At 42.1% G+C, this 17,568-nt stretch overlaps 2 protein-coding genes and 4 non-coding genes across 7 annotated transcripts; 5 read left to right on the top strand and 1 right to left on the bottom strand.

The window, feature by feature from the left end:
• usp20 (ubiquitin specific peptidase 20) lies at window positions 1–11,139 on the bottom strand. 2 transcript variants are annotated; one of them, XM_070850000.1, is made up of 25 exons: window positions 11,093–11,139; window positions 10,584–10,688; window positions 10,291–10,344; window positions 9,830–9,892; window positions 9,599–9,739; window positions 9,354–9,456; window positions 8,979–9,048; window positions 8,736–8,849; window positions 8,513–8,612; window positions 7,138–7,651; window positions 6,899–7,048; window positions 6,400–6,512; window positions 5,908–6,080; window positions 5,069–5,163; window positions 4,925–4,958; window positions 4,728–4,773; window positions 4,440–4,620; window positions 4,143–4,269; window positions 3,891–4,060; window positions 3,192–3,273; window positions 2,699–2,807; window positions 2,509–2,611; window positions 2,362–2,430; window positions 2,099–2,267; window positions 1–1,734 (listed from the first exon to the last, which is right to left on the bottom strand). In XM_070850000.1, the coding sequence occupies exons 2-24, from the start codon at window positions 10,659–10,661 to the stop codon at window positions 2,110–2,112; spliced, it is 2,847 nt and encodes a 948-aa protein (XP_070706101.1). In that variant the 5' UTR covers window positions 10,662–10,688; window positions 11,093–11,139; the 3' UTR covers window positions 1–1,734; window positions 2,099–2,109. The 2 variants fall into 2 exon arrangements, with proteins under 2 accessions (XP_070706101.1, XP_070706102.1); XM_070850001.1 differs by lacking the exon at window positions 11,093–11,139 and having other exon boundaries at window positions 8,534–8,612; window positions 10,584–10,868.
• A 3,142-nt stretch (window positions 11,140–14,281) lies between these two features.
• Window positions 14,282–17,447, top strand: rpl7a (ribosomal protein L7a). Its single transcript, XM_070850002.1, has 8 exons — window positions 14,282–14,303; window positions 15,318–15,438; window positions 15,634–15,783; window positions 16,029–16,169; window positions 16,411–16,490; window positions 16,766–16,896; window positions 17,140–17,209; window positions 17,304–17,447. Exons 1-8 carry the CDS (start codon window positions 14,301–14,303, stop codon window positions 17,406–17,408), a joined length of 801 nt encoding a protein of 266 aa, XP_070706103.1. The 5' UTR covers window positions 14,282–14,300; the 3' UTR covers window positions 17,409–17,447.
• Window positions 15,484–15,556, top strand: LOC139219358 (small nucleolar RNA SNORD24). Its single transcript, XR_011585715.1, has one exon. It is a non-coding gene; the product is annotated as a small nucleolar RNA SNORD24 (small nucleolar RNA).
• On the top strand, window positions 15,857–15,924 carry LOC139219359 (small nucleolar RNA SNORD24). The gene has a single exon (XR_011585716.1). It is a non-coding gene; the product is annotated as a small nucleolar RNA SNORD24 (small nucleolar RNA).
• On the top strand, window positions 16,263–16,335 carry LOC139219351 (small nucleolar RNA SNORD36). Its single transcript, XR_011585708.1, has one exon. It is a non-coding gene; the product is annotated as a small nucleolar RNA SNORD36 (small nucleolar RNA).
• LOC139219357 (small nucleolar RNA SNORD36) lies at window positions 16,559–16,631 on the top strand. Its single transcript, XR_011585714.1, has one exon. It is a non-coding gene; the product is annotated as a small nucleolar RNA SNORD36 (small nucleolar RNA).
• Window positions 17,448–17,568: the final 121 nt, after the last annotated feature.

The following is a 17,568-nucleotide window of genomic DNA, read 5'->3' as shown; positions in this document are numbered from 1 at the left end:
CTGTCCGGCCCACAAAGTTAGTGTTTTGGTTGACTCTTACCATCTTAATAGTGTTGTTTTCGACCACAGTACACTACACGTACACTTGCGCTGCTCTTCACCATAAGGTAGAAACACACACAATTAGCAACTAGATGGTGAATATAGTGGAGGATTTAGCAGCTAAAGAGCCACATCTTTCCCTCTGGAGGTGGTGGAGACCAAAAGCAAAGCAAAAAGAGGATGGATTTTTAGTCACTGTTGTTAAATTGCAATGCACATTCCTGTTTGCCAGTCTGTGATCAAAAGATATAAAAAAAAAAAAAAGAAAAAAGCAAGAGAAGCACAAGATTTTAATCCAGTTTTTCTTGGGGAACTGTTTTGATTCATCGCTTCCTGCGTGGGCGGAGGTGTCCTAAACTTCCACCAGAATATAATGCGAGTAAACAAGCCATCGTGTCTAAATCAGTGAAAAGTCGTGTATTTTCACATAAAATTTTAAAATGCATCTTCAACCAAAATAAAATTTGCAGATGCATGAATATTTTTTCCAGCCAATACCTCATAGTGTGACATCCCTGCCACAGGGTACAGCTTCATTTTACTAGTGACAAAACATGCACAATTAAGACATGATGCAGAAATAAGTTAGATCAGTCAAATAGTAATCATAAATGACCTTAATGTTGTAACAGCTATGTGATTTGTGAATATTGTGCTAATTGCTAATTTTTGATATCACGTTGAATACGCTTAATACTGCCCTCTCTTGGTTTAAACAGGTACTGCATTATTGGTCATTTTTGAACCATCTCTTCTATATAATCCTTTTCATTCTCAACTCCTGCACTCTTGCTCTGTATAACTTTTTCAGAAATTCACTATTCCTCTAGTCTGTTTGAAATTATAGCCGTAGCCTTTATGTCTATATGCCTTCTTATGTATAATGCTAGACAAGAGCGATTCATAAAAGGTTTAATTGTGTGTTTGAACAGATAAACTCGACACCTCATCCCTTCAGTGAAATGTCCTTAGAGGCCCAAAACAACAGAGCTGCAGTTACATGCACTTTGAAGCTTTTAAAATACAAATGACCGTGAAAATGGTCTTTTGGAAAACATGCAAACCTGCTGTGGTATTTTGGTTAAAGTTTGTTATTCTGATCATTTCACTGACTTAAACAAACAAAGGACTTCCATTCCTGAGGGCTCAGTTATACTGTGTATTTAAGGTTGGAGGTGCAAGAGTAAAATTAATGCATTATCTCTCACTTGATGTCTGAGCTTGTTGCTATGTAACTAGTAAACAGGCAAACAACAGAAAGCTTCTTCATGTCTCTTGATTGTTGCTTCCACTGAAGAAGAACAGTATAGTCCCCAAAGCAAACGTCACACTGTGGTTCCGTTTTCCTCTGCGGCACACTGGTTCACGACACCAGCGGCTGCCTGCCTGCCACAGCCAGTTTAGCAGTTTATGACACCTAGTCACTACAGCAGCCACTAAAACACCATAGCTACCAAAAACAGCTCCAGAGATGTGACATGACTTCTTATTTTTACACCTTAACATCAAGGATCAGAGTTATCCAGTAAGTAATCTACATGATATTTAAGTACCGTTTCACCCTCTTGCGACACGGCTTCAGAATAATGCGTTGCTACATTTACAAAGTGCTCACAGCGAGGCCTCTTCACCCAAGGTGCAAATTCCTCAGCTTCCTGTGAGGGCAGGAGTGGAAAGGGGAATCAGAAGGACCTGAGGATGATAAAAGTTGAGAAATAAGTTAAGAACAAATGGACCCTTAAGGGGCCCACAACTCAAACAGTGTAGATTAAAATTACAGCTGTTTACTATCTGCATGTGTTGCCTCCTTTATTCTTGGCCACTGGTGTAGATATCTTTCTCCCTTGTGTCCAGAAGGAATTTATGAGCTCATGTGGTTGACGTAAGCAAAGTGGGTGTAATGGATGGTTGTTCCAGTAAATTGTTACACATTACCCAAAAGTATATTTAAACATGCGATTGTATGTAAGTCTTTGTATATGCGTCATTGTACTGTGAGTTCTTGGGAGGGATTATAGCGATTTTACAGTGTTTCCTAATAAGTACACATTCCAACCTCTTTTTATTTCAAAGTGCTCTGGTCTCTGCCTCGATCTTCCTCTCTCCATGAAAGCTGTCAGGGTCGGCCGGTGCCACCGTTTGTCTCACTGCGATCTCAGGGCCTCCGCCATAAATACCCAACAAGTACTGCCATGTCTCCTCTGAGATCTGACCATAGTCTGCACCTGACGGGAGAAACGCACATAAGAAAAAAGCTTACTGGTCGTCTGTTTTACTCATTTCACCTTTGCGCCCTTTACAACCAGTGCTGAGCTTTACCTTGTTTGAGCTGTATGTGTCCTCCTTTCATAATGCCAATTTTACTGTTGTCGATGGGCCCTGGAGGCTCTGTGAAAACAAATTCAAAAACAATATTTTGTAAAGACACAAAGATGACTTTAATGCACTGTGAGTGCAGGGTCATACCATTGTCTTTGCCCTTCACAAAGCTCTCCCATTCTCTGAACCACTGCATGCTGATGCACAGGATCACTGTCGGAGCCTCCTCTGCCTGAAACTCTTTGTTCAGCTGCAAATGAGAGAGAAAAACTGCGCTCATTTAACATCAAAGACACATTTACCCACTGGTAAAACTTTGCAGGATAAAGGCTTTTACCTTGATGAAGGTGTCAATTTCCATTTTTCTACGTTTAGCCAGAGCTTCGATCTCCACCTGGCAGATGGCACACATATACAGATGGTTCACTGCTGGGCCACCTCCAAAACTGTTTAATAAGAAAAAAACACAACACTAGTAACAGGCTGACACAAATGGATGTGAGCATCTGCATCCAAATGCAAATCATTAAATCAACTAAGGCCTTGGTTTGGAGGTTTTGGCATCATGCTGATCAACTCATTATTAGATTATTGTAGAGCTAAATGTGTTGAGTTTCCAGAGAGTGGAGATGAGGCTTGTGATGTAACACATCCTTTAATCACAATATCAATCTGTTACAAATGTCTTCACATTAATTCAATTAAAATAGACCCTATTCTTTTTGACTTTACACATACTTTACTTTCTGGCTGCCAATCTTTAGAAGTAGTAACAACATATTGGAAAAAAGCAAGTGTTTTACTAAAATGGCAGCGTGTTGCATATTTACCTGTTGTAAAGGTACTCCCACACATTCTGGGGAACAATCACAACCAGGTCATCTATGTAGTGGTATTTATTAGGAGGGATCCCTGTACAGAGAAAAAATATGTGACAGTTAGAGGAGAAATCTATAACCTTGTCTTGTCTCTACTGGAGACCAGTAATAATCCCCACCCTCATGTCTGCTGTCCTCTTCAACAATGAAGGCCTGTAACTCACAAATGCAATAAAGCCATGTTTTTCTAACTGAGATGTAAACCTGCCAGCTATCATAAAAATCGAAAAGAAACATCCAGTTAAAAAGTCATGTTGTGAAGTACTGTATTGTTCTTTGAAAATGCTGAAAATGTCTGGAGAGGCCGATAGCCTCCTCCCAGCAGTGTCCTCATTTCTCATTTAACAGATGGGAATCTGTATATGTTATTACATAACATCAGAGGACTCACAAGAAACTGATTTAAAAAGAGAATGGTCCAAAATGAAACAGCAGGCGCAAAAATCTTCGGAGTTTTAGACCCTAATATTTTGCCAAAATTTAAAAACACTGGATCCTACGTTTCCCATAATGCAACAGCATCTCTTCATTAAAAGCTAAATAATCATAAGTTCTGGTCCTCTTAAGGAAACGTATATATACATTTTACTCAGTGGGATACAGCAGGATTTTGACCTCACACATTTTTCAAATTAAAATCTCCAAACACACCTCCGTGCTGACAGAGAAAGGTGTGGTTGCTGATGGGGCCTGGTTCGGCGAAGGTGTTGAACTTGTTCAGCCATTCTCTGGAGATGTAAAACTGCAGCAGGCTGGGCTCCTTCATATTGGCCAGTGCCACCACCTTCTGCCTCTCCCTTACCGACTCCTCACTACTTTTCCTGGACAGACATTGACAACATTTTGAATAAATCAGCATAGGTTCAGTGTGCAGATTTTGCTTGTGCTTACATTAATGCTTACCTATAGAACAACACATAGGCCTCTGCATTCTGCACCACCGTCTCATGGACTTCTGTGACATACTGGTCATCAAACTCATACCACTGGCCATTGATCACATTCTGACAGTAAGCTATGTAGTGTCCACCTGCAGCACCATCAAAAGGTGAAGAGAAGAGAATATAAGAGTTAAAGGTGATTACTCTGCGAAGATAAAACAAAGTACAAAAAAAACATGTACACATTTGCGGATATGTTAACCTCATGGAAATAGCGCTTGAAATGCCCTTATCTGTAGGAAATGAAGTTATCTCATACTTCCTGCAGTGCCATGGTGACAAATGACTGACAGCAGGTCGTAAGTGGTGACTTGGGTTGGACTCTCCTTAGCCAGGAAAGGTCGCATATCGAGGCCCTCCAATGGGAAAGATACGTGGCTGCTAATCTTGAACGAATACATGACCTCATGCCGGAAGCGCTTCAAGTGAATGCACAAAATCTGAGCAAAGAAATTGCAGAAAAGCACTTAACATGGCCAACAACAAGCGAAACTTATTATCTGCAGCAAGAAAGAGATCAGATTAAAAGAAAAAAAAAAGAGCGCACCTCTGGAAGTCTAAGTACTTTGCAATATTTGACACCATTTCTCAACCTGTAGAAAACAAAATGCTGGGTAAAATATCTAATGAGAAATATCTTTGTTTAAGTTGATTTGTTTTTAAGCATGTGACTTACAAAAATGTTCCTTAAAGAGGAACATTCCTCCAGCTCTAACACATGCCTCCACCTGGATACATACTCACTTTTTACACCTCTCACAGCTGTACATGTTGTCCCCTGAGGAAAAGAATGAATGCACATGAATCACATGTATGTATATGTAATCATGTGTAAATCCTTTCAGCTACCAATTAAAACTTTGTTATAGGATAGTGTTTTTTTTTTACCTTTGAGTTCATCTGCAGCAAAGAAGGCAGCGAGGCAGTCCTCAAGGGTCACCATGGGCCCCCAAAACCAACTGGGGATACATGAGACTACAAACCTGTTCAGAGGCATGATACAAAGAGACATAGTCATTACAATCCCATGCAGCCACGGGGCCTCTTTAGTCTGTAGCCTCACAGTGATCGTACCGTGGCCGGAGGTGATGTTAGTTCCTGATATATGAAGGCAGTAAATTCAAAGGGCAGCTTTTTGGCCTAAATACAGACAACATAGTCTGGGAATATTAAAACGCATTCATCAAAGGGAAGTGATTCTACTTTCATGTTGCAGATGCAGCGTACAGCCCTCTTCTGTCAGTAGAGAGCAGTCAGAGGAATCTCAGGAAACCCACTGCTCTGCTGACACAGATAATAACTACACTTTCTACTACAATGTTAAAAACCCCCATACATTGTCTTGACACATCTGGCAAAGCCCTCTGACAATTACGTGCCCTGGCCTGCACCTTCTGTGGTCTCCACAACTGCATGCAGGAGCATCTACTGCAAAAAGACTTTACTGCACACAAATTCACACCTAACACTTGTCTTGGATGCGTCATTGTGGTTGATTCTCAGAGATAACTGTCAGAAGAAATTAAGCAAGCGTGACTATTTCCAAAAACAACTTATGAATCCACTTGCCTTCGAACTTGATAAATTAATCTCACCTTACATCTAAACAATAAGTGAAAATAAAACCTCTAACCAGAAACATGCTTCATTAAATCATGTCAGTGACATGTGGGGTCAGATTATGACTTCTTCCTCTGCTCTGACAGTGACAGTGACGGCCCACTGACCGGCGTATGGAGTCCATGATGTAGGAGATCCAGCCCTGCGAGCTGTAAGTGTCTGGACATACACCCGTCTTCACTGGAAGGTTCTGATGTATGGAGGAGTGGAGCTTGGCCAAGTCCTCTTTCCCGGGAATGGGGAGGGACAGGTCTTGAAAGGTTTCCACGGTAGTGGAGACCTGTCACAGGATGCCTTTATTAGTAAGAGCTTTCATAAGGGTTGTAAACAAGTGAATTGGAAAATAAATGACTCAACATCCATGTTTTCAAAAAGGGCGCTAGCGAAAGTTTAAAATGTTCAGTTAACATTTTCATACGTACATCTTATTCATTCTAAATCATGTAAAATACTATATAATATTGAAATGGTACAATTGCTTGGTCCATACTTTCACCACTTTCATTTAAAACAAAAAATATATATCTTATTTAACAAGTAAATACAGGGAATTATTATGCAGCTCCCCCTAGTGTTTAAACATGTGATGCACAGCTCACCCTGTCACAGGTTAAGCACTGGACCAGACTGAGGATGGAGCCGTCAAAGATGTCAGAGATCACACTACGGTAATGAGACTGTTTCTTTTTCCTGGCACTGAGCAGCAGCTGGGCTGGAAGATTCATGACGGATTAGGGCAGAGGGATATTAGAGGACAAAAAATTGAGGTTTTCTTCAAACCTGAAAACTTAACAGAGCAATACATTGATTGATAACGTGAGGGACTGCAAACCTAAAAGTGAAAAAAAGGCCTCCTGCGTATGTAAAACTTTACAAACCCTCACTGAATTCATTAATTTCACATCATATTCAAAAAGGCACCTCGTATTTGTTGAAAGTCTCTCATGGTGATCTCAGTGTGACCTAAAAAACTCTCATATGACATATCGGAAGGAGAGTTTTAAATCACTGGAGCTCCCCATGAGTCAGCAGAAATGACGAAGCATCTTGAATGAGCAGCGAAACATTTTATCTTTCAAACCCCGGATGTTTCCTCACCTTTTTTGAAGGAGTATGCGGGTCCTGCAGAGCGGAGTGGGCTGGAGCGAGGTGGACTGGAGGACAGTTTGGGATGGAGCTCCTGAAGGGTTCGCACAGGACTGCAAGGAGTGGACTGGGGCTGCGCCATTGATGCTTCATTGTCTGGCTCTGAAAAACAGCACGTCGCATATACTGACAGTTTAGAGGTCCACATGCCGGGAGGGTAAAATTGAAGTTAAACAATCCTGGTGGACTACCTGGGGTGTTGTTGCTCTGGGCTTGCCCTTGCCCAGTATCATTTAACTGATTGTTCTCTTGGCTTTGGACCTCAGTGTTCGTGGTTGCCGTTAACTCCTCTTCTTCTCCCCGCTCAGGAATCCCCTCCTCAGCTGCCGTATCCACATCAGCATCCTCGTCCATCTCTTGTGAGCCCCCACGGAGGGGTGAGCCGGACACCTTCCTTTCCTTCAGCCTCTCCTTCTCCGAGATGACCGCGCCAGGACTGACGTCCACCATCCCTCCTGCCGCTGACCTGACCCCGTCACACTCGTCCTGCAGGAGCAGCTCGCCGTCACCCGCTCCTCCCCCCTCTCCCCGGTCACTGCTGGAGCCAGAGTCACAGGACAGGAACTCGTCCTCAGACGGTGAGCGCTCTCCGTCTCTCACCTCCTCACTGTCACTTCCCTCCCCGCTCATGCTGCACTCTGTCAGGGGCTCCTTCAGCTCTTCGTGTAACTGGTCCATCAGACAGCGAAGGAACTCCTGAGTGTCCTGTAGCAAGAAAAGCACATAAAAGTCACTCAAAAGGACGATGCAGGAGTGTGGCTGCATACACAGAGACAAAACCAGAGAGGTTTTGTAGAGAAGCTGGATTTGTGTCAATAGGTAGTAAAGAAAAGTCTGTAAACCTAAAAATGGAAAGAGAAATATGTGAGTAAAGGTGTATGTCTTGTTTGCAAGCCTGAATCAAACACTAAAGTATTTTCAGACAGGATCGAACAGATAATTCAGTATCTAACAAAGATTCAGACCAACTGTTTAACTGACGTTTAATTGTTTGTGCATGTCAAGGGATGACTCTGTGTTTCTTGCTTACCAAGACTCAGACAAGGTGCATTTTTAATGTTTCTGCATGCAGCTTGAAGGCATGCTGAGTTATGACTTTAGCCTATCTTTGCTTATGTACTGGATGTCTATGGTATCAAGTAGTCTCTCCAAAGCTAAAGGAATAGTTTGACATTTGGGGAGATGCACTTATTTGTTTTATTGAGGAGGGTTAGATAAGAAGATCGATACCACTCTTATGTGTGTACGCAAAATATACAGCTGCAGCCAAGAGACAGTTAGCTTAGTTTCAGCAGAAAGAGTGGAAAAAGTTGGAAACAGTTAGCCTGATTCTGTGTAATGCTCGTTTGGACAAGTCATTAATGTCATGATAACCAAAGATATCAATCCTCTGATACTGTCCCTCTCCACTGTTTTCTACAGAGAGACATAAAAATGCATCAAGTGAAAGTTTTGGTTATCAGTAACAAATTTTAGGGGCATATGCGAGAAAAATACACAGGTTCACAGATTAAAAGCAAAAGACAAGCCTGTGTCGAGCTGTTGAGTGATGCCGGGTGTAGTTACCTGCTGGGTGCTTGCCCCTACCTGCTGAGCGTAACCACGAAACATGGGGTTTACTAGTTTGATGCCATGAGACAGACTGGTAGGGACAACATAGCTGGGCCTGGAAAGGTAGCCGCCATCAGAGTTAGTTTAATATATCGTAAATGATTCATTACTATGTAACAGTCTACTTGGTATATAAAATGCACAGCTACGTTCCGTCACTTGTCTTAAGTAGCATTACCGTTTTTTATGCCAGAGTTCTGAGATGAGTTTCTGGTAGCTCTTACACAGAGCAGGTTTCTTATCGGTGCGGACCAGGCCACTGCAGTCCAGGAAGAACTGAGTGAGAGGAGGACTGTTGAGGAAAGAGAGGACAAAATGGCATCAACTGAACTGTTTAACTAAAGGAAAATGAAATAAGAATCTTAGACAAAATGAATCCCTGATAATGGATCAAATGTCCATGGGAGCGACGAGAACTCACCAGTTGGACAGGGCTTGAAGAGCTGCGTTCATGTAGCAGGAGTTTCCGATATTTTTCATTCCTGTCAAACCTACAAACAGGAAAAAAAAGAGCTGTATAATTTTTTACATTCCCAGGGAGTGACAAAAGTATACAAACCAAGCAATTTAAATACAAACTGGTATTTTTAGAACAAGAGGACACCACCAAGGGTTAAGTATTAGTGATATCACTGGCCTAGTAACTATTCTTAGGACTCAAAGCAATTATACTGATTAAATTTGGCAGCTATGACCTAATATTACTAGCACTTGGAAAAATCCAAGAGAAAATACTTTTGGAGCTGACTCTTCATTTTTTTTAGGAGAGGAGATGTTGACAGCAGACTTGGTGTACCTCTGGGTTTAAGCTCATCCTCCTCTGACTCTGAACCTTCTTCTTCTGCAACAGCAATTGGTACGGCTTTCAATGGGTGGCCTATCGGCTGAGAAGCTGCTTCCTGGGAAAATGATTAACAGGTACGGGAAATATGAGGGTGAGTAACATCCAGGTTGTACGAATTTGAAACAGCATCACTACCACTAATCCCTCAAGCAGGAAGGGACAGAGGGGTCTTTGTCAGGGGGGGGTTGAAGCCGTACCTGCTCTATGGCTTTACAGTGGTGGGGAGCTGCAGGTACAGGCACCAACGCAGGCCTGTGCTCCAAAAACACCTCTCGCTCACACGCATAACACCAGATCCTGAATGTCGTCAGGTTCACAGTCAGGTTGTGAGTCTTAGCCTGAAGAAAACATACTCACAATCATTCAAGAAACTTAATTTGGCATTTACTCCTTGAAACGCATATCATAAAAGTGTGAGAGGGCTTTACCTGTGCATGCAGGGTGCTGTGATCAGAGTATGACTCTCCGCAGCCAACATACGGGCAGTCACTCTACAAAGCAGAACAACTGTATTAGAAAAGGTTTTATGGCTTCTGAATCCTCTCCTCTACCTCGCAAAGACGTGACATCACCATATCTACCTATCTATCTATGAGAATTGGATTACTCTATGAATTAATTTCGTGCTGGGATGTCAAGGGTCAGTCAGAACGTTAACTGCTCACGCTGTGTATTTCTTTGAGTTTGAGAGCTACTGCATTTATTTATCCATTTATGACCCACATCATCATTAATTATTAAGCATTCACCAGGTCTTCTTACCACAAATGCAGTGGTAGTCGCACTTGCATTGTTTATGTGACAAGATGCACACAAACTAAACCAGAAATTACCTTTGAAAAGACAGAAATCTGAAACATTTTTGACAGCATTCGAGTCTCGACCTTACCTGCAGACAGGCCCACAGGTTTGGGCCACCCGCTCCACAAGACTGGCAAGTTCCCTGCAGCAAGAGGGAGAGGACATGAGTAGAATAAAGTAGAATAAAACATGCACAAACATTTTGAGTTCAGTAAGACTGGGAGCTGATGGAAGATGCCTCCCAGCATATAGTGTAGCTCATGCAATTACTATTATAGTGTGAACTGATGGGGACAAGGCTGCTTCATGAAATGCCAATGACCTGAACCGTGCATCTTTGACACTGTGCAGTGCATTTACAGTGGCTGACTGAAAACCTACCTTGGATTTCTGCAGGAGGTCCTCCTTGGTGACCTCTCCTATGGAGTCCAGGTGAGGACAGATCTCTGGTTCGGCCATAGCTACTCACTCTCTTCAGGGGGACGTCTGCTGATTCCAACAGAGCAGTAATAGGAAAATGATTCAGATGACAAGCTGTTGTAGCTAAAGCTAGCTTTATGTTCTGGACATAAAAACACAATCTGCAGCCATAGACACCACATGCCGCTCGTCCCTGACTTATAACTGAAGTACAAGCCATCTAGCACAGTGCTGTTAAGGGCTCCTTTTCACAATCACCCCCAGTATTTACCCACACAGACTAACAGCTGTGAAAGGCCTAATGTTTACCAACGAAATCATCTCCCTGCTGCAGCGATGACAGCAGCTGATGTGAATGACTCGTATTTACCGACAGAAGCAGTTGCCACAACAATAATCGCTATTTTTTATTCTCCTTGCAAGCGATCCATACTGGATGAGGGCGGGCGACCCGTGCGCTAGCAGGATACAGAGGAGCCTAGCCGAGGGACGCGGTACCCCGGCCCAACATCCCCAAACAACTCCCCCCCCTCCTCGCTCACATCCACAGCTCTGCCCGGCACGGAACGGAACGGAACGACGCAGGGCCGGGGAGGAGGGGCCAACACGGAGACGTCAGCCTCACAAATCCGGCCCGCTGTTTTAAAATAATTTAATTACATTCAGCTTGTTATTTTACTTTTTTGTTTTTGTCTATATGAAGAAATCAACTAGTGTTTTACAATATTGAGCCTTTTTATTCAATTGTAGAAGAATTCCTGTTTACGGTAGTGACGTAATATTGTACGTCGGTTAAATGAGTCCCCAAAGCCACAGTGAAAAGGACGGCACGATGTGCACATATAAAAGTATGCGGTTGTTAAATAAAACCTGGGTCAGCTCTGCTGAAATAAGTGGAATAATAGAGGTTGAAGATGTATAAAGTGCTTTTATTTTCTATTTTAAAGTACAAAATGTCGTGGGGTTACAGTTAACAATACAAGGGGCTAATCAGCTAAGAGCCACAAACTAATGAGCAGGCTCATGGGCTGCAGTCAGTAGGTGCACTTTATAAGCAACGGCCTGCAACCTGCCACAAGTGCTGATTAAGAGGAGGAGGAAGAAGGTGTAAAGACTGCAGCCTCCACACTTGGAGACAGTGGTGTTTTGTGTGTTCACACTGTTGTCCTGTACATGTTAGTGCACAGGGACCCCACAGGGGACAGTACTCTCCCCCTTCCTCTTCACCCTGTACACCTCGGACTTCAGCTACAACTCTGGGAGCTGTCACCTCCAGAAGTTCTCCGATAACACAGCCATTGTAGGGTGTGTGTCAGAGGGGGACGAACAGGAGTACCGGGAGGTCGTCTCCAGCTTCGTTGACTGGTGTGAGCTAAACCATCTTCAGCTCAACACCAGCAAGACAAAGGAGATGGTGATTGACTTCCGCAGGTGTTCACCTCAACAACAAAGTGGACTGGTCTCACAACACAGACGTCCTGTACAAGAAGGGCCAAAGTCGTCTCCACCTGCTGAGGAGACTGAGGTCCTTTGGAGTGTGCAGGACTCTGCTCAGGACTTTTTATGACTCTGTGGTGGCGTCTGCAGTCCTCTATGCAGTGGTCTGCTGGGGAGGAGGGAGCACGGAGAGGGACAGAAAGAGACTGAACAGACTGGTCAGGAGGGCCGCTTCTGTCCTGGACTGCTCCCTGGACTCCATAGAGGAGGTGGGTGAGAGGAGGACACTAACAAAACTCAAGTCCATCATGGACAACCCCTCTCACCCCCTGCATGAGACTGTGGGGGCCCTCAGCAGCTCTTTCAGCAGCAGGCTGAGGCACCCACTCTGCAAGAAGGAACGCTACCGCAGGTCATTTCTCCCATCAGCCATCAGACTCTATAACACCGGCATCACTGGCTGATGTTAATATACTGCCTACCATCCATGTCATTCCATTCCTGTCTAAAGTGTAAATATCCTATGGTGTAAATATTTATTTCATTTCATCACAACCATATATTTATATTTATATTTATATTTATATTTATATTTATATTTATATTTATATTTACTTTTGCCTTTTCTATTGCTTTGTTTTTTTCACTCTCCCTGTTTATATTGTTGCTGCTGTAACAAGAAAATTTCCCCCTATGGGGGATCAAATAAAGAAAGTCTAAGTCTAAGTGCAGCAGATATACAAATGAAGTTGTTCAGGTCTGGAAATAAGCACAATAATTTGACTGAGTGCACCTCTTGGATCATTCTTTTGAAAATTCTCATCAGCAATGTGAATTTGAAAATGGCTGCTATTTTTAAAGATGGCTGAAACCGAGGCCATTTTCAACCATGGATTGTCCAGGTCAATTTCGATGATTCTAACATATGCCTCGAAAATTCTCTTTATAATCTTTAAAAAGATGAAACGTGAAGAAAGAAACTCAAAGTATGGAGGACTAGAGAAGTTATTGCTATTATTCAATAAAGAATGAGGAAGGAAGCAATAATTATTCTCCGAATAGAAAACCTGGGAAAGTTGTATATTAGTAAATATGTCATTTGTTATGGGAAGATCAGTGTTTGCTGGCTTTGTGCAAAAGAAGGAGGAATGCAAAACATATGGTTAAGAAAATGCAAGATGTAATTAATCACATTGAAATGTGGGGGATGAAATGGGAAATCCAATAGTCAGTAGAAAAAATAAAAGCCAAGAAACTCAAGGAAGGTAGTAATCTGAAACTATTTGAAAATAACAGAGGGTTGAAAGTTTTGTTTTTCTGGAAGTATATTTTTATCTGAGACTAACCTGGAGAGTATATATGTGGCAGATACGTGTAACAAATGTAACAGTAGTGGTGTCTTTCAGGAGTGGAGTGGGGAGCTGAGATTGTGTCACTTAAACATACACATGTAACCATAATCAGACCAACGCTACATTATCGAAGTGGTCTATTGTATGTGGATTGGCAGCAAAGACTCCCCTGCCTGGTAATATGTGTTTGAGTGTACCAGAGTTTTTTTTTTTTTTTTACTTTCCCCACTTTGCTTAATTTCTTAAATGTGCAATTACTAAACAGTTAGAAAATGTCATGAAGACACCGCAAACAATGTGCAGTATATGACAAACAAAATTATAATGAACTTACAATCAGAATATAATGTAAGGCTTACCTGGCCTTATAACAAAACAGAATACTTCCTCGAGAGTCAAGACAATACACTATATACGTAATCATTATATAATGATTAGTACATATACAACTAACTGTATATATCATAAACCAGTCCATATGTATAGGCCCACTGTTTGTACAATATACACATATTAAGAAAATATGTAACTTGTATATAGGCAATACATGGTATAAATGTTTCAAGCTTTATAAACAAACAAATAATTGATTATTTTTTTTTATATATTATGAATTATTTTAAAAGTTGGTTCAAAGCTGAAATAAATCAGCACTTATGTTGTTACTGTCCCGTTTAGTGTGACGTACATAGCACATTGAGCCTGTATATTAACGTTGTAACACCGATCCTGAGTCAGTCTCATTTTGAACATTCCCAATGTGGAGCTGGCGAGTAACTGTTACATCTGACCCCAGATCGGCGTCTGACAGGCCACGTAACCACGGCGCAAGCCTCGCGGTATTTACGCTACCCAGAATCCCTTGTTCCTCCTTTCTGCCTGAACCGACATGGTGGGTGCATAGCTGATTCTTCTGGGGAATTATTGTAGCTATTGTATCTGTCTGCATCCCTGTGTATATGCTTATTTTTACATTGTTGAACGCTCCTGTGTATTCTGCGAAGCCTTCCCGCGTTTGTAATGTCAATATTGGACGTCGATGTTATTTTATTTTTTGATAAAACTGGATTGAAGTAACCGTGGATTAGCCGGTACGAGTAGCGTTGTGAGTGCCTGTCAGGAGCTAAAGCTAGCGGGTGTGAACACGCTTGACTTCAGGAGCACTTCAGTGTGGTTATTCTACATTTTCCTCTTGATTCTGAACTGCCAGCACTTGCCTTGTAACCTAATTTTATATTGAATTAATGGCGGTTAAACGGGAGTTTGAACGTTAAAATAGAAAGTGCCCGGCTGGCTTACCCGGTAGTGTTAAGCTAATGGGCCTGAGCATTGCTTCTGTTTGTATAAATGGAAATGCTTATGTTTAAATTAGCAGCCGTAGTCCACGTTTTTGGTCCATGTTGTCAGTACTTTGTGTAGCTATCTAATGTGAGAATGTGTTTATTAGTAGTTCAAGAAGCCTCATTAATAGCAGCTTAGATACTTGCATGCTAATGGTACAGTAGACTGATCAACGTGGGGCATCAACGTTAACCAGATGTCTGATTGACTGTTACTTCTTGGCTTTACTATGTTATCCGTTTTGAATGACAACTAACTGGTCCTCAGGCTCATGTTTTTAAGTGATCTTTTTAAATGAGGTTAACCTGTATGCTAACCAATGGATGCTAAAGCCCAGGCTTTCTGGTCAGTCATATTTGGCGTATTTAGATAAAAAAACTGCACGTTTTCCGTCTTGAATTCAAAGATGTATTGGCCTCCGCAATGGTGATGCTATGAGCTTTTCTTTCAGTTAAGCTGCAGATTTAAGCATTTATGTAGGCTTAAAATTTTTTAGTAGTATGAAACTATATAAACATGTGGCTTAATGAAAGTATTCTAATACTGTTCTCTTTCTTCTTGACAGCCTAAGGGAAAGAAGGCTAAGGGGAAGAAGGTGGCACCGGCCCCTTCTGTGGCCAAGAAACATGAGGCCAAGAAAGTAGTGAACCCCCTGTTTGAGAAGAGGCCAAAGAACTTTGGCATCGGTAAGTACCCCCAGCTAGCATTTTGGGACAACTGGATCCCAATGGTGCAGATGATGTAAACGAATATTTGCTATCTTAACAACACTGCAGACAATTTCCCACCAAGATCGCTGATGCACCTTTTTAGATCAAAGACTGAAGGCTTTGCCACGGTTTGATACAGGTACTAAACCGTTGTCTTGTCATATTCCACAGGCCAGGATATTCAGCCTAAGCGTGATTTGACACGCTTTGTGAAATGGCCTCGTTATATCCGCCTGCAAAGGCAACGCTCCATCTTGTACAAGCGTCTAAAGGTTCCCCCTGCAATCAACCAGTTCACCCAGGCTCTGGACCGCCAGACCGGTATGTTTCCTCTCCAATAGTTAATGTCATGGCTGTATTTTAACAATAGATGCCTATAGTACCACTGTGGCTTTGCAAGTGATGTGAAAGAATATTTGCTATCTGACCCGTGCTGACATTCCCACCAAGATCGCTGATGCAGTTACATGAAACACTGTTTACTTGCCACGCAATACAACAAATTATGCATGTAGCTGTGGTTTGGTGTCTGATGTTGACCTGAATTGTACTCTGCCCCTCCTCAGCCACTCAGCTGTTCAAACTGGCACACAAGTACAGGCCAGAGACCAAGCAGGAGAAGAAGCAGAGGCTGCTGGCCCGTGCTGAGCAGAAGGCAGCTGGCAAGGGAGACACCCCCACCAAAAGGCCCCCTGTCCTCCGTGCAGGTGAGCAATATCCAAGAAAGAACATTTATAGTCACACATTGAAGTTAATATCGGTTACTTCACTAACATCTTGTTAGTGTTGTGTTGGCCTGAATGCAATGATGACCTGAATTTCTTCACCTGAAACTTACTTTGATGGTATTTGAGCTTTTTAACCCTGAGCATTGGCCAAAATAACATCAGCTCATGACAGGATGGGCATTTGCTATTTAAGTTAATTTAATGTTTCTCCTCCCTGCAGGTGTGAACACTGTCACCTCTCTGGTAGAGAGCAAGAAGGCCCAGCTGGTTATCATTGCCCACGATGTGGATCCAATTGAGGTAAGTGTCATTGTCTGGGCAGCAGTGGAACTTGTCATATTGAGCACATGAGTGTAGGTAGTGGTTTCTGGCAATGATGTTTGAATTTCTTCACCTGAATCATCTGTGTGGATCGAAATGAGCTTTTTAACCCTGAGCAGAGACCACAAGCCAAGAATACATGTTTTGATCAAATCTTAGTTTTTGGTCACATTAAAACATTTCCCCTCTGGAATTGGTAAACTTAAATGTATTCCTAAGTTACTAGTAAATTCTTGTTTTTCCCACCATTCTAGCTCGTCGTCTTCCTGCCAGCTCTGTGCCGCAAGATGGGTGTCCCATACTGCATCATCAAGGGCAAGGCTAGACTGGGCAGACTGGTGCACAGAAAGACATGCACCTCAATTGCCTTCACACAGACAAACCCGTAAGTATGCGCAAGTGTGACGCAGATTGACAAAGATTTTTTTTGTGTTGAATAGTAATATAATTGGAGCTGATTCCAGGCTAAAACATATCTTGGAAGCTGTTACTCTGTGTAGTGACCCTTCAAACTGCAGTTCTCAAATTCCTCATTAGATATGTTTGTTTTTTTTCTTGCATTTTCTTTAGCACTTTCCAGTAATTATCAAGCTGTTGCTGTGTAATAACTAGCTTTACTCTTTCCTAGTGAGGATAAAGGTGCACTTGCCAAGCTTGTGGAAGCCATCAAGACCAACTACAACGACAGATATGAGGAGGTGAGAATTAATTTGAGTTGACCTGTGTAGATACTTTAGTGAAACTGTATATTAATATCGAAATAAATTTGAACCCTCTTCTAATGTGTTTCAGATCCGTCGTCACTGGGGAGGTGGCATCATGGGCCCCAAATCCACAGCCCGCATTGCCAAGCTGGAGAAGGCAAAGGCCAAGGAACTGGCAACAAAGCTTGGTTAAACTGTTTGGAATAAAAAAAAATGTATGTCCTTATACAAAGACTTGGTTTATTATTGCCACAACTAATTACAGTATAGTATTATAGAAATAAATTGACGGGAAGGCAAACAACACTTTTTTGATTTGACTGTCCAATCAAATAGTTTAGTCTTCCTTACTG

This window comes from Pempheris klunzingeri, chromosome 19 (assembly GCF_042242105.1).
Source record: "Pempheris klunzingeri isolate RE-2024b chromosome 19, fPemKlu1.hap1, whole genome shotgun sequence".
Classification (NCBI taxonomy): domain Eukaryota; kingdom Metazoa; phylum Chordata; class Actinopteri; order Acropomatiformes; family Pempheridae; genus Pempheris; species Pempheris klunzingeri.
The sequence above is the reverse complement of the archived record's forward strand: the minus strand, read 5'-3'. Positions and strand labels throughout refer to the sequence as shown.